The sequence below is a fragment of the Garra rufa genome, chromosome 9, assembly GCF_049309525.1.
Source record: "Garra rufa chromosome 9, GarRuf1.0, whole genome shotgun sequence".
Lineage (NCBI taxonomy): Eukaryota > Metazoa > Chordata > Actinopteri > Cypriniformes > Cyprinidae > Garra > Garra rufa.
In genome coordinates this window covers 31,603,412-31,618,214 of record NC_133369.1, presented here as the reverse complement: position 1 = coordinate 31,618,214, position 14,803 = coordinate 31,603,412, and the positions used below count along the sequence as shown (strand labels likewise).

At 35.4% G+C, this 14,803-nt stretch overlaps 2 protein-coding genes across 3 annotated transcripts in view; one reads left to right on the top strand and one right to left on the bottom strand.

Annotated features, from left to right (window-relative positions):
* Positions 1 to 1,726, top strand: part of itga10 (integrin, alpha 10) — a 74,996-nt gene extending 73,270 nt beyond the window's left edge. For both annotated transcript variants that reach the window (XM_073847058.1, XM_073847060.1), the window contains 2 exons: positions 799 to 912; positions 1,045 to 1,726. In XM_073847058.1, the coding sequence (XP_073703159.1) occupies positions 799 to 912; positions 1,045 to 1,101 (171 nt within the window). In that variant the 3' untranslated portion in view covers positions 1,102 to 1,726. The remainder of the gene's footprint in view (positions 1 to 798; positions 913 to 1,044) is intronic.
* polr3c (polymerase (RNA) III (DNA directed) polypeptide C) lies at positions 1,570 to 14,346 on the bottom strand. The gene is made up of 15 exons (XM_073847061.1): positions 14,233 to 14,346; positions 10,989 to 11,135; positions 10,606 to 10,870; positions 8,044 to 8,247; positions 7,837 to 7,919; positions 7,636 to 7,737; positions 7,336 to 7,428; positions 7,136 to 7,216; positions 6,160 to 6,211; positions 5,148 to 5,208; positions 4,914 to 5,064; positions 2,427 to 2,528; positions 2,286 to 2,335; positions 2,050 to 2,199; positions 1,570 to 1,945 (listed from the first exon to the last, which is right to left on the bottom strand). Exons 2-15 carry the CDS (start codon positions 11,133 to 11,135, stop codon positions 1,864 to 1,866), a joined length of 1,623 nt encoding a protein of 540 aa, XP_073703162.1. The 5' UTR covers positions 14,233 to 14,346; the 3' UTR covers positions 1,570 to 1,863.
* Between the last annotated feature and the right edge of the window lie 457 nt (positions 14,347 to 14,803).

The window sequence follows — 14,803 nt, the reverse complement described above, 5'->3', positions numbered from 1 at the left end:
TTCACTCACTCATTCACAAACTCGCTCATTTAATAGCTCATCCACTCACCCATTTACTCACTCACCCATTCACTCACTCATTCACTCACTCACTCACTCATTCACTCGCTCATTCACTCATTCACTCACTCGCTCCTTTACTCATTCATTCACAAACTCGCTCATTCAGTCACTCACCCACCCATTCACTTATTTACTCACCCATTCACTCATAATTACTTATTAACTTGCTTTTTCATGCACTTACTTATTCACTCACTCATTCTCATTCACAAACTCACTTATGTACTCACTCATTCACTCGCTTGTTCACTCACATATTTACTCACTAGCTCACTCACTCGCTCTCTCACTCTTTCACTCACTAATGCACTCATCCCCTTGCTCATTTACTTACCCATTCACTCACTCATTTACTCATTCATTCACAAACTTGCTCATTTACTCACTTATTCAGTTGCTCGCTCACGCACCCATTTGCTCACTCATTCACTCGCTCACCCATTTGCTTGCTCGCTCACTCACTTATTCACTTACTCATTTACCTGCTCTCCCACTCACTCAATCACTCTCACTGACCCATTCATTCACTCATTCTCACACTCACTCATTTATGCAATATACTAAATATAAGGTTTTTAACTTTTGCTGTTTTCACTGGTGTTCCAAATCCACAAATCAATCTTAATGAATAAATAATGGTGTTAATAGGAAGACAAAGTGTACAGCTTACCCATTTAGGTATCACTAATTTGCAACAAATTTAAAATGACTTGAAAACTGTTTCTGTATGTACAGACGGTTTTGGAAGTGCTGAAGGGGCGTTCGATCCCAATCTCTCTCTGGATTCTGATTGGCAGCATCATTGGAGGACTGCTGCTTCTTGCACTCTTAGTATTCATCCTTTGGAAGGTACTGAACACAACACATAAGCAGATGTACATTGACTAAATCTGAAGCGCATTACTACCGAAAACACTTTATATTTACTAAAACTACTAGCACTCAGCAGTCTTATGCCATGTGTTAAATGTTTCTTCACAGTTGGGGTTTTTCACAAGGAAACAGAGGAAGGATGAGGATGACAACGATGACAACTGACACTGCAGAGCAGACTGAACAGTGTTTCCTTTACAACCAGGAAATATGCCTTTTGTAGCCATTATTTCCCCTTTGAGACATGACACTTCTACTCCAGGACCACAAACAATCCATTAACAGGTCCAGGTGGAATCTACAGACTTATTCTTCATTTTCTTTGCTGAGAATTTGCAGAATGGATTTAAACCTGATCATATATTTTACATGGAGCTGAGAGTGCTAAAAAGTGCCAAATTATTTAACAAATGGACACACAAAGGGGTGGCTGATGGATGTGTATTAGTTCTTGCAGGTCAGTCGAGCTCATTCAGTTTCACAAAAGCAGATCCTAGCATATGAGAAAGAAGGTTAATCTGGGAGACTCTCATTTACAATTGCATTGCATTGAAAGAACGAGCAGGAAAACAAGCAAATGCACTACTTGTGAAAAAGAAAATAATGAAAATTGTATTTAAGTTGAAAACATGGTATAATACCAGACAATCAGTTTATTTAATTTTTTCTTAACAGAAATAAGTCTTCACATTCACAGCACAGGTTTGTAAATTGTATTTGCTTTTTTTGATATTCAGACAAATTATTAAATAAAAAGTGTAAACCATTAAATAAAAGAATTACATCTTTATTTTTTTTTCCTGTGGAAAATAAAATTGTTCAGGGCTACACAAAATGCTCACACTATTAAATACAAATCAGTCACTCCTTGTTGCAAAAGAAATAAACATCTCCGTTTGAAAACAGCAATAGACACATCCAAATGTGTCAGCGAGAGGCCTGTGTAGAGTTAATGTAGGATTCCAGAAGAAATATGGTCTCATCCACCTGGTTTTCACTGGAGTCCAACCTGCCACCATGAGCACAAACAGAAGAGAAATGATTAGCGATTGGTTAAACATGAATTCACATGACTCTGATCCATCTGTAGAGAATAACCGGTTTCTGTAGTACTTGTTAATGTGGTGTCGTAGGGACTCGAGCTGCTGTCTTTCTGGAGCTGTGATCATCTCCTCCACTTCTGTCAGCTGTGCCGCCTCTGCCCCCGTGGCTTGCAAGGATGCCAGGATGGCTTCAATTCGCTGAGACTTTTCCAAAAGTCGCCTGTCAATGAATGAATGGATTAATTACACTATCCAAGGTTACAACTTGAAATGTTTTTTTGACTGTAACAAAAAGAAAGGACTTGCTTGTTCTCTTTGGTCTCATACAGCCGCCTCTCGATCAGGTTGCCAACTGTCTATATGGGGTCCACAAACAAATATATGCCAAAACATTATATGAAGAACTGAACAAACACTCCAAGGATGTTCATTATATGAGCTCTGTACCTTGTAGCAGTGTTGCAAAAGTAGTCTGGCGGTGGGCAGCTGGTTAACTGTGTAGAGGTAAAAGGTGCGAGAAGGAGCAAAGTCGGGTGTTTTTGGGACTTCCTGTACAAAGAGTACAAAGAGTGCTATGAAGCCTTAGCCAAGGTTACGACAGTTAATTCAAATTATAAAACACAACTATGCTGATTATGTGTAGCTTTAAACTGGGTGTCTGTATGACTTTTAAAGTTAAAATCTAAGACTTGCATTAATAAAATTAATACCATATAAGTGTGGTAGGCCAAAGTCTATGGTGACATATTAAACTGTAAAATGACTGTAAAAAGTATGATTTACACTTCAGATACAGGTTTTCACAAAAACAAACTTTTATAAAGCTTCACATTTCAGCCTTCAAACCAGTCAAAAGTATCAATTATTATATTAATTTAAACAATTATCAATCAATTATTATATTAAATAACATATAAATATATTTTACTGTCTTAATTGTTTATATTTATATAATGCATTATCTTTTTATTCACCAGTTCACATTTACAACTCAGCGTGCTTGCAGCATTAAAATATCTTTCGATTTTCACATTGGTCTGAACAAAAACAGCAAAATGGGGTTTAAGCACATTTCCGCCACTGAATATAAAAAAAAAAAAAATATATATATATATATATGTTATTGCGATTTTTTTAAATCTTACAATTCTGGCTTTTTTTTCAAAATTGCATGATATAAACTATATAAGGGAGGTGAGTTATAGAGTCAGAATTTGCAAGATATAAACTTGCAATTCTGAGAAATCAAGTCAGAATTGTCAGATGAAGTGACAATTCTGACTTTTTTTCTCAGAATTGTGTGATAAACTCACAATCACGAAAAATTAAGTTAGAATATCGAGATAAAAATGTGCAATTTGACTTTTTTCTCGCAAATGAGAATTGCAATTCTGATGCTTTTTCTTGCAATTGAGAGTATTTCTCACAGTTAAGACTTTAAAAAAAAAATTTTTAACTTGCAACTGCGAGTTATAAAGTCAAATTTTGAGGAGAAAAAAGACTGATATGTTTAGAATTGCAAGTTTATTCTAAGAAAAAGTCAGAATTGCGAGTTTATATCACACAATTCTCAAAAAAGTCAGAATTGCAAGATGTAAACTTGCAATTGTGAGAAAAAAAGTCTGAATTGTGAGATAAAAAGACACAAGTACCTTATTTAAAAAAATAATATAATAAGTGCCAGAAACGGGCTTCCATAGAATGGCAATTGAAAATGCAAATTCGTCTCTGCCAGCAGGTGGCGCTTTGCGAACGGCAGAAATATAGTGATTTTCCGCCTTTGAAACATAGAACGCTCATATTTTTTCAATGAAATCATAACCTTTTGAAGTTTAATAGTCACATTAAGCCATATTGCAATTCTTGTCTGCCCAACCCCAAATTTAAGACCTCTTGAAATCATAATTAAGACTTTCTTGTACCATTAAAGACTTTTCATGGCTGTACAACTAAATTTAACAATTTCAAGGACCTGTGGAAACCCTGTTTAAATTAAAACAACCATGCAAACAAAAATAACTTTAAAAATAAACTTTGCATTAGTGGTGTCAATAATTATGATTTTTTTTTAAATAAAAGCTTGTGAGCAACACACCTACTTTCCTACTACATAGTATGTGAAAAACAGTTTGCCAAAAAACAGTAGGTGAAAAGTACGCAGATGACTTTCTAAAACAAGTTCACATTCAAAGGACACTTTACTATCCCATGAGGATAGTAAAGTGATTTAATTATTGACAAAACTAATGCAATGTTTATTTTTAAATTCACATTTTTGTTTGCATAGTTGTTTTAATTTAAACAGGGTTTCCATGTGTCCTTGAAATTCTTAAATTTAGTTCAAATTTACAGCCATGAAAAGTCTTTAATGGTACAAAACCTAATTATGATTTCAAGAAGGGTTGGCATGACAAGAATTGCGATATGGCTTCATGTGACGATTAAACTTCAAAAGGTTATGATTTTTATTGAAAATATATGAGCGCTCTATGTTTCAAAGACTTTGTGTACTGCAGTTACCAGAAAAATCGCTATATTTCTGCCGTTCCCAAAGCGCCACCTGCTGGCAGAGATGAATTTGCATTCTCAATAAGCCATGGAAGTGTGAATGACAGGTAAACACTGCAACTAATGGTGTATTAAATGTCAAATCCAACATGGTGACTGGCGAATGTAGTACGGACTGTACTACCCATACATGTAGTTTATCTATATGACACCAGAGGCTTTGCACGTTCAAGGTAAAAATGCCAGTTTTTGTTTCTCATTAAAAATAAGGTCGATAGAACATATATTTTTAATAGTCGAGAAGTATCATCAAATTTCATAGCACCTGCTGAGTTTATTTTATCAATTTGAGCTTTAGTAACATTAAAATAGTAATAAATGCTGATGCGAATCTGTTTTTATGAATAGTAGCTGTGGGTGTGTTACCTGTAGCTGGACCAGGTTTTCAGACAGGAGTGTGTACAGCATGTCTTTGGCCTCTTTGGCAGGAACCATGGCAAAATCCTCCACCTGCTTTTGTTCCAGGTGCCGTTTCCGCAATAACAGACGAAAGATTCGAGCTGAACGGGAACCAAACCTGAAATAAACCACAGCCACATGATGAAACTAAGAACAAAATCAAAAGATTTCAGGAAGCTAAAACACTACGATTCTACTAACCTCTCTTGGACCACAGACTCCAGGGTAGCTCTGGCCAGGTTAGCCAGTGCACGATGTAGATCTGACCACAGGGTCAAGGGTCAACCAATTCATTATAAGTTGTCTAATATGTTGTTGAAATACAGTATTACATACATAATGTAAAATAATTCACTACTGCTTTGGGGTTGGTAAAATTGAGATCTCTTATGTTCACCAATGCTTCATTTAAAGGGACAGTTCACCCAAAAATGAAAATTCTGTTTTTAATTACTCACCCTGATGTCTTTCCAAACCTGTAAGACCTTCGTTCATCTAAGAACACAACTTAAGATTTTTTTTTGATGAAATCCGAGTGCTTTTTGATCTTTAGGCCCTAGAAATGTAGTAAGGACATCGTTAAAATGGTCAATCTGACATCAGTGGTTAAACCTTAATTTTATATGGCTATGAAAATACTACTGTGCACAAAAAAAACAAAAATAACAACTTTATATAACAATTTGCTCTCTTCTGTGTCTGTCTTGCTGTCTATGCAGGGTCAGAAAGCTCTCGGATTTCATCAAAAGTATCTTAATTTGTGATGCGAAGATGAACAAAGGTCTTGGAATAACATGAGGGTGAGTAATTATTGACAGAATTTAAATTTTTGGGTATATTATTCAAAAATTCAGCAAAACCAGTAATAACCGTGTATTACTAATATATGCTATATTTCTATTTTATTATATTTGAACATTTTTTTTTTTCCTGGGATGGCAAGCCAAAATTTTAGCAGCTCCTGTCTTCAGTGTCACATGATTCTTCCAAAATGATTCTAATAGGCTCATTTGCTGCTCATGAAACAATTCTTATAATTATAAAAATTGTGCTGCTTATTATTTTTGTGGAAAGAAATATCAAAAGAACAGTATTTATTTAACACAGGAAAAAAAAATCTTACTAACAAATAAATAAAAGTATAATAAAAACTATTTGCAGTTAGACATGGAAAATTTCCTTTCTTCATTCAGGTGGTGTTTTAAAGGGATACTGACGACAAACATCCCTCCTCCACTGTCACCTGTCTTGCCAACAAATTCCATCTAGTAGAAAAAAAGAATTAAGTAATTTAAAACATTTTGAAGTCATTTAATTCCTGTCTACACTACCAGTTAAAAGTTTTTTAATGTTTTTATAAAGAAGTCTCTTCTGCTCACCAAGCCTGCATTTATTTTATTATTAAGTACAGCAAAATTAAGTCCTGTGATTTCAAAGCTGAACTTTTAGTATCATTACTCCAGTCACATGATCCTCCAGAAATCATTCTAATGATTCTAAAGATTTGCTGCTCAAAAAACATTTTTATTATTATTATTATTATTATGTTAAAAACAGCTAAATAGATTTTTTCAGGTTTATTTGATGAATAGAAAGTTTAAAAGAACAGCACTCATCTGAAATAGAAATCTTTTATAACATTAGAAATGTTTTTTATCATCACTTCAATAATTTAAAGCATCCTTGCTAAATAAAAGTATCAATTTCTATAATTTCTTTCTCAAAAAAAAAAAATTATATATATAATGACTCTAAGCTTTTGAATGGTAGAGTGTATAATTTTACAAAAGATTTTTATTTCAGATACATGCTGGTCTTTGGATATTTCTATTCATCAAAGAATCCTAAAGAAAATGTACTCATATGTTTTAAATATTGATAATAATAGTAGAAAAACATGTTTCTTAGAATGACTTCTGAAGGATCATGTGACACAATGCTGAAAACTTAGCTTGGACAACAGGAATAAATTACATTTTAAAATATATATTTAAATAGAAAAGAGTTATTTTAAATAGTAAAAATACTTTTTTTTACTAAAATTTCACTGCTTTTGCTGTACTGGATCAAATAAATGCAGGCTTGGTGAGCAGAGGAAACTTTAAAAACCTTAAGTGTTCAAAAACTTTTGACTGGTAGTGTAAATAGCAACTATATAGTAGAGTGTCTCTGTGCATGCATCGCTTTACCGGATCATCCACCAGGAGAGTGAGGTATTGGTCTAAAATTGGTCTGGCGATGTTGTAATTGGATGGAAGAGCTCGGAAAATCTGATCGAAAACAATGAAGGCTTTGATCACACATTTTAAACAAAAATGAACTAATTAGACATATTTCAATGTATGTTTCTCAGTAAGAGTCTTATGAAACAGAAATGTGCATCTATTACCTCATTGGCTGAAAGAGCTTGTGTGAAAGCAGCATGAGCCGGCGTTGTAACTTCACTCATCCGTAACATGGTTCTAACAATCTCACTGCTAGTCTACAGGGGAGAAACAGAGAGAAATTTAGCAGATAAAGACCTACATTCTACCGACTTATTATTTCCCTGGAGGAGAAAGTCTAAATGTGAAAATCCAGAACATTCTGTCTCAGATACAGCCGTGAAAAGAATATTCAGTCCACAACCTAATTATATCTCACAGCACATCTGAGATTGTTTGATATACAGAGAGGTGGTTATAGTCACCTGATCAAGTTTACAGGAAACAGCACTAATGATGGCTTGATCCCTGAAGTGCAGGTGAAAGCGTTGAAAATTCACCTGCCAATAGATCCCTTCATCGCCACTCTGGATAGTGGAGAAAGCATATGTACACAACACATGAAAAACTCTAACAACAGCTAATGTACATGGGAACGGTTGATGTCTTCATCTCAATCATTATACCTCACTATTGTCTGTCTTGGCTTTCTTTGCCGCACGCTTGTCATCTTCACCATCCTCGCTTGAGCGTCTGCGTTTTCCTTGACCTCAATGAACACAATTCACAATTTAAGTATTATTCTCAAAAGGTTGAAATAATTCTAGCTGAGAAACTATATTCATATAGTGCTAGTTGACCACAAAATGTTTCGTTTGACTGAATTAACTGACCAGTGAGATTGATATAGGGTAGTTTGTAGCATTCTGGGTGGCTCTCTGGTTCAGCAGGCTGTGTTACAACCGGAGGGGGAGTGTCGACTGCTCCAGAGCTTGATGGTCCTGCTGAGGCCATAGGAGGACAACGCTGCAGGAAATGAGTCTCCACCAAGCGGGAAAATGCAGAGACAACCTCACTGTAGTCCATACTCTGACCCTCTGGAGCAAAAAGAGGTTTAGGAGGAACATAAGAAAGTGGATGGGGTATATTTCGGATGTAATTGTGAAGTCCTTTTTCTTTCTACCACAAATAAACAAACAAAACCAAAAAGTGAATGAGGAATGTGGTTTGTTTACATTCACACTGGTTTAAAAAACATTTTTTTCAGTTGTGACAGTCTCAGTCTGCTTTTCATGTGTTATCTTTGGGAAACCTAGCCAACTTGTATACTAATATAATATTGAGAATAAAGATGATAATTATATTGAATGTAACAGTAGAATTAAAGGGATAGTTCACCCTAAAAATTTAAATTCTGTCATTAATTACTCGCCTTCATGTTGTTTCAAACCCGTTAGGTCTTTGTTCATCTTTAGAACACAAATGAAGATATTTTTGATAAAATCTGAGAGCTTTCTGACCCTGCATCGACAGCAACACCACCGCCATGTTTAAAGGAACACTCCACTTTTTTGGAAATAGGCTCATTCTCCAACTCCCCCCAAGTTAATAAGTTGATTTTTACCGTTTTGAAATCCATTCAGCCGTTCTCCTGTTCTGGCGATATCATTTTTAGCATAGCTTAGCATACTCCGCCGAAGCAGGCGGAGTATTATCAGAAATGAGTTCCCAGCTAGTTTAGCATTTGCACATGTGCTGCATGGTATTACTGCTCCTGCTTCGGCCATATTACGGCAGCAAACTTCCTTGACTATTACGCCGGAATGGGAGTGTAGTTCCTAATCTTATCAGCCTAGAAAATTGAAGCTTTGCATTTCCACCGGTCTTAGTACACGATATAACTACAGAAGAGTCAAGTTTTAAATAGGACAAATATCGAAACTCATTGGTTATTTTTGAACGCGATGCTATTGGTCTCATAGGATTCAATGATCTATGCTAAGCTATGCTAAAAGTGATATCGCCAGAAGAGGAGAACGGCTGAATGGATTTCAAAACGGTAAAACTCAACTTATTAACTCGGGGGGGGAGTTGGAGAATGAGCCTATTTCCAAAAAAAGTGGAGTGTTCCTTTAAGGCCAAGAAAGGTAGTAAGGACAACGTTAAAATAGTCCATGTGACGTCAGTGGTCCAACCGTAATTTTATGAAGCTACAAGAATACTTTTGTGAGCAAAGAAATCAAAAATAACTTTTTTTCAACAATTTCAAAAGTTTCTTCTCCGTTGCTGTCTATGAAGGATCAGAAAGCTCTCGGATTTCATCAAAAATAACTTAATTTGCATTCTGATTTTTTTCAAACCTGTTTTGTTTACACATATGGATTAGCCCTTCAGTCTACTTATTCATATAGTTTCTCATAGGGATGTAACAATAATAAAATCTCACAATACGATAATATTGTGATATGAAGCCCACGATGCCGTATTTATTGCAATATTTAAAAAAAAGAAAGTATTGGAAAAAAAAATTACATTTTAAAGTTAAATTATTCTATCTAATGCACTGAGTGTTCAAAGCTCTTAACTAAGAAAACTTAAGTCAGTGAATTGACTTGTTGTACCTGAACTTTAAAGGGGACTCAACCCTCTTTTTAGTTGTGATGTACTGCCTCAGTCTAAATTACATTCACACTGGTGTTTTAGAAGCCAAACAAATTAGAAATATAATAATAATAATAATCATAACAACAATGACAGTAATAGCCATATATTGTAAAACAATTGCACTGCAAAATAAATGAAAATGAATATTTCATAGGTATACCTGTTATTTCTTTAAGGTAATTACAATTCTTCTTTCCTAATTTCTACACTTTAAAGGAGATATTTTGAATTTGGACTGCAGTAATGTTACCTATTTAAACCGGTAGCTGTCCGAAATTCATACTGCATTTTTAAGCTTTTATTTTGACAGAAACGACAGTAGTTTTTAGTGAAATTTTGTGAAATGCTGTAATCATCTGCCATGAAAATAAAGCATAACTGGTGGCCATCGCATTCTCAAACAGCGCTACAGTACGTGCAATAAACGACTTCACTGCATTCATTCACTGAGAACAGAGCCATTCTGAAGTGCAAAAAAAAAAAAACACCGGATCACGAGCTGATCGCCTAAAGTGCACGCTTCGCTTTGAAACACACAGCGAAAACAGACTTGATGAAATGATTAAGCCATAATGCGCTTTCATCTCAAAGCATATTGGCCCAAAACACAACTTTAGAGACCTTTTATGTTAGAATAAAAAGTTTTAATACATTTTAAAAACGTAACTTTTTGCCCGGAAGACCTATCGTTTCATGTCGTCATGTGATCACGATAATATCGAAAGTTTTGCTATCGCGATATCACAATATTGATAATATCATTATCATAATATAATTCCCTAGTTTCTCACCTGGCATATTGTGGGTCAGCCGGTCTGCTACAGTCTTGACTGTGCTGCTCATAGTCATCTGGCCTCTCTGCAGTATCTCCTCAACAATGAGCTCGCCTGTGTCTCCATAAAGACTCTTGGCGGTGTAGATGTAGCGTGGATAACGGAGCATGTGTAGGATACGCTCGCAGTTGATGCGATATTCCACAGGTCCCGCTGGACCACGCCGCCCAGCACCAAACGTACACATCCCATGCTGCACCAGCACACACAGAGACTTCTTGACCTAGCAGGAATAGGGTGTGTAACAGAGAATATGATAAATTTACTGGCTTGGCAAAAGGAAGATGCAACAAGAAATCGAAGGTTGTGATAATAGGGAAAGCTTAAGTGCATGACATTACCAGGTCAAGAGCAAGTTTGGTCTCATAGGCAAGGGCTCTCAAGGTCAGAACTCCACTGCGGATGAGATGAGTGCCCACTTTCTCCACCACATCTCCAAAGTGCTCCTGCAGCAGCAGCCCACACAGACGCACCTCCTGCGCTGTCATCTGCAGAAAAAAGAGGAACAACCAATCAATTCAAGAGATCCCCTTGTAAGGCTTAATATAATGTGAATTATGTCTCATACAGAAATATGTAGTAGAAAATCCATGAGAGATTTACATTATTTTTTAGGGCTGCACAGTTAATCGAAGGCTTTTGTCATGTGCATTTTGTCAGTAAAGCCAGCCTAAATCTCCAGCACCTGCTTTCAGATGTAGCAGCGTGTACTACACAGAGCCATAGTTCACTGACAAGCTACGCTATATTGCGTTCATTATCACAGACGATTTAATCACACGATAATGAAATCGAAAGAAATCGTTCTGTGATAATGACAGCTGTTTGCGTAGCTTCTCAGTGAACTACGGCTCTGTGTAATAAGTGGCGGTACATCTGAAAGCATGTGAAAATACCACATTTAATACTAAAAGATACGCAAAGATACTTCACTAAAAGATATGCATGATAATCACAGCTTGTCTAATCGCAATTTCATTTCGATTTATCGTTTATACATATTTTACCAAAAAAAGAGTCGACTGCTTTGTACTATACATTTGTCTTTGTCTACAGTCATTGCCTGCTTGTTCAGGTAAATCAGTATATGTTGGCGTGCATGTTGTCTGTTGAAGTCGTCTTAATCGGTCTTCCTGCTCTGTCATCCTGTTCTGTCATCTTATTCTGCCTTACTGTCGGGAGAAATTGGAAGTATTGTCTAAGGTGAGATATTGGCAAACTATATTTAGTCAGTTTGCCCACTAGGTATTTACTATAGACCTGTAAACATTAATTAAAATGAATTATTGGAATTCATTTTGTATTGTGAGGTAAATTTGCAGACGATCCCTAAAGCAGCCTAGTCGAATATGCAGCGAATATCAAATCTAAAACTAACTTAAAGATGAAAGAAGAACACGACATTAGGACGACAGAATAAAACGACAGGAAATATGACAGCAAGGACAACAGAACAGGATGACAGAACAAAACGACAATAAGGACGACAGAAAAAAAAACTGAGAAAAAGACAGCAGGATGACAGATTAAAATGACGTCAACAGACAACATGCAAGTCAACATATACTGATTTACCTGTAGGCAATGGCTGTAGACAAAGACAAATGTATCGTACAAAGCAGTTGACTCTTTTTTGGCACATTTGAAATCTCATACATGGCAAATGGCAAGTATGGCATTTAGTGTTTCTTGTCTCTGCCGTTTGTAAGCTCTTTTAGTAGCTGTGGTCTACTAAAAGCCTCAAAAGCATCAGGACTAAAGTGGACAAAACAAAGACACAGGTCTTTAGGAAGTTTTATTCGTCCACAGGTATCTTTCCATTCTTTTCTTTTCACCTCATCGCTAGAAAAGCAGTGAAGACTTACATAGCTTCTCTTGTTGCCCTTCGACTGAAAATTACAACCAAAAGCCGCACAATGTGGCATCGTACGAGTATTTTGTTTTCCAAGTTAATATGTAATGTTTTATAAGTAACAGGGATTCTGCAGGATTTTCAAATCTTATTTAATGCCTTTTAATGCACTTTTTAATGCCATTTCTAACATTTTTAATGCCATACGCAACCAATAACTTAACATGGCTGTGTATGAATGCGTGTATATTATAATGCATTTTTTTCATGCGGTCTTACAATGAGGCAACAATGAACATACATTACTCTGCTGAACATAATTAGAAATGGATCAGGAGACAGCTTAAAATGTCAGCGTTTATTTGCAGATTTCAAAAATCAATTCTGAACAGAAAAAATTCAGAAACTTTGAACTCTTAGAGGCTAAAACTGTCCGCTCTTAAAAAGTCTGTGTCACACAATTTTGGACCGGCCAGAAGCAATTACTAAACTGCTTCCGTGTTTATCATACTTCGCGACAGTGAATCAAAGTTATTAATTATACAGGCTACATTCAAGATAAATTGGTAATATTTGTTTCTTCAACACTATCTAAAGTTTTAATGCCTGTATAAAACAATTTAATGCTTTTTAATGCCATTTAAGGCCTTAATTTTCGCAAAATCAATTTAATGACTTTTAATGCTTTTTAATACCCCGCGGAAACCCTGAGTAAGTGTATTCAGATTTGTGTCGCAGTAAAAATAGCAACAGGCAGTGTCAACAATTCAAAGAGTGCAACCATTTTACATCACTAAAACAATGGCACCCCCATAGTCCAAAATATGTATAAAACTATGTGGATTTTTTAAATAACGTAAATCTTTTAATGGGTTTTCTACTGCATATTTCAGACATAATTTACGTTAGAATAAGCCATACACAAGTGTTAAAGGGTTCTCTTTAACAAACAGCTGATAAAATAACATGGTTTTATAAACTCTGAACACAAATTTTGCATCACTGACAATGGAGTGGAATCATATTTTAGAGGTAAAATAAAAAGCTTTCAGGACAGACCATAAGCTCTGAGGCAGTTATGTGAGATTGTAGTCTCAATCTCATTTTAAAAACTTGTCTTTAATTGTTCAATATCCAGTACATAACTACACTACCCATAATCCTGAAGAAAAATCCACCAATCAGAAAAGTTGCTGTTACTAAAGAAACAAAAACTCCCATGAAGCATTGTGAATGACGTAAATTATGAATCCCTTTACTTTCAAACTACTGGTTTATACAGTACTTTAATATTTCAAAATAAATTAGTTATAAATGTAAATAAATGCATTAAATAATGTATAAATATTAACAATGCCTGTGAGTCCAAAATCTATCTATCTTATTGCTTTTTCTATTGTCTAGTTACAATATTTTCTGTTGTGTCTCTAACCATCACCACAAATACATGAACATTTACCCAGACTGTCTGACCACAAGAGGACATAAACACTTAAAATGCTGTCACATCATAAGCTGTAGCTGAAAGCGGCATAGTAAAAGCATTAAAAAAGCATGCTATTCAAATATTACAGAATTAATTATTCTTATTTAGGTTTTAAGTGATACTCATCACACAAACTAACGCATGACAGCAGCATTAGTTGCTGTCTGGCCTTTCTACAAATCATACTCTCGCGTAGCCTAACACATTGCACAAAAAGATACAATCATGCACGTGAACATGAACCTACCTCTAAAAAGTATCTAGCTGTACGAGTTTGGAGTTTAAATCTCACTTTTAATCTCACATGTGTTGTTCAGGCGGTGTGTGCTGATCGTCACTGAATTTCCGTGGTCATGTGGAGTTCCAGTGTGATGCCTGATTAGCGAACGAATCGTTGCAATGAACTGATTCTTTTAGTGATTCAAAAGAGCCGAATGTGAATCAATCAACTACATTAACTATCTTTTTAAAGTAAAACAATAGATTAATGACATAATGGAAACACAAACATAATAATACACAGCAATGTTCACTTTTAACACTTGTGGTATTTCATCAAGTATATTTTGGGTTATTTGATTTAATAATGTTCTATTAATTATTGTAAATTAATCACTCCCTTTATTTTAACTTTACTTTTAGAGGCTTATAGATAGCACATTTCATGCTGTAAGGATGTGTAACAAATGTGACCCTGGACCACAAAACCAGTCATAAGTAGCACGGGTATATTTGTAGCAATAGCCAAAAATACATTGTATGGGTCAATATTTTTTATGCAGAAAATCATTAGGATATTAAGTAAAGATCATGTTCCA

What these genes read in the sequence shown, in the direction of transcription:
- polr3c (XM_073847061.1), bottom strand. Translation starts at nt 11,135, where the DNA reads ATGACAGCGCAGGAGGTGCGTCTGTGTGGGCTGCTGCTGCAGGAGCAC. An exon ending in TTTCCTGTAAACTTGATCAG is followed by an intron (nt 7,429 to 7,635) that starts GTGACTATAACC and finishes TCTCCCCTGTAG; the next exon opens with ACTAGCAGTGAGATTGTTAG. An exon ending in TTTTGCAACACTGCTACAAG is followed by an intron (nt 2,336 to 2,426) that starts GTACAGAGCTCA and finishes GACCCCATATAG; the next exon opens with ACAGTTGGCAACCTGATCGA.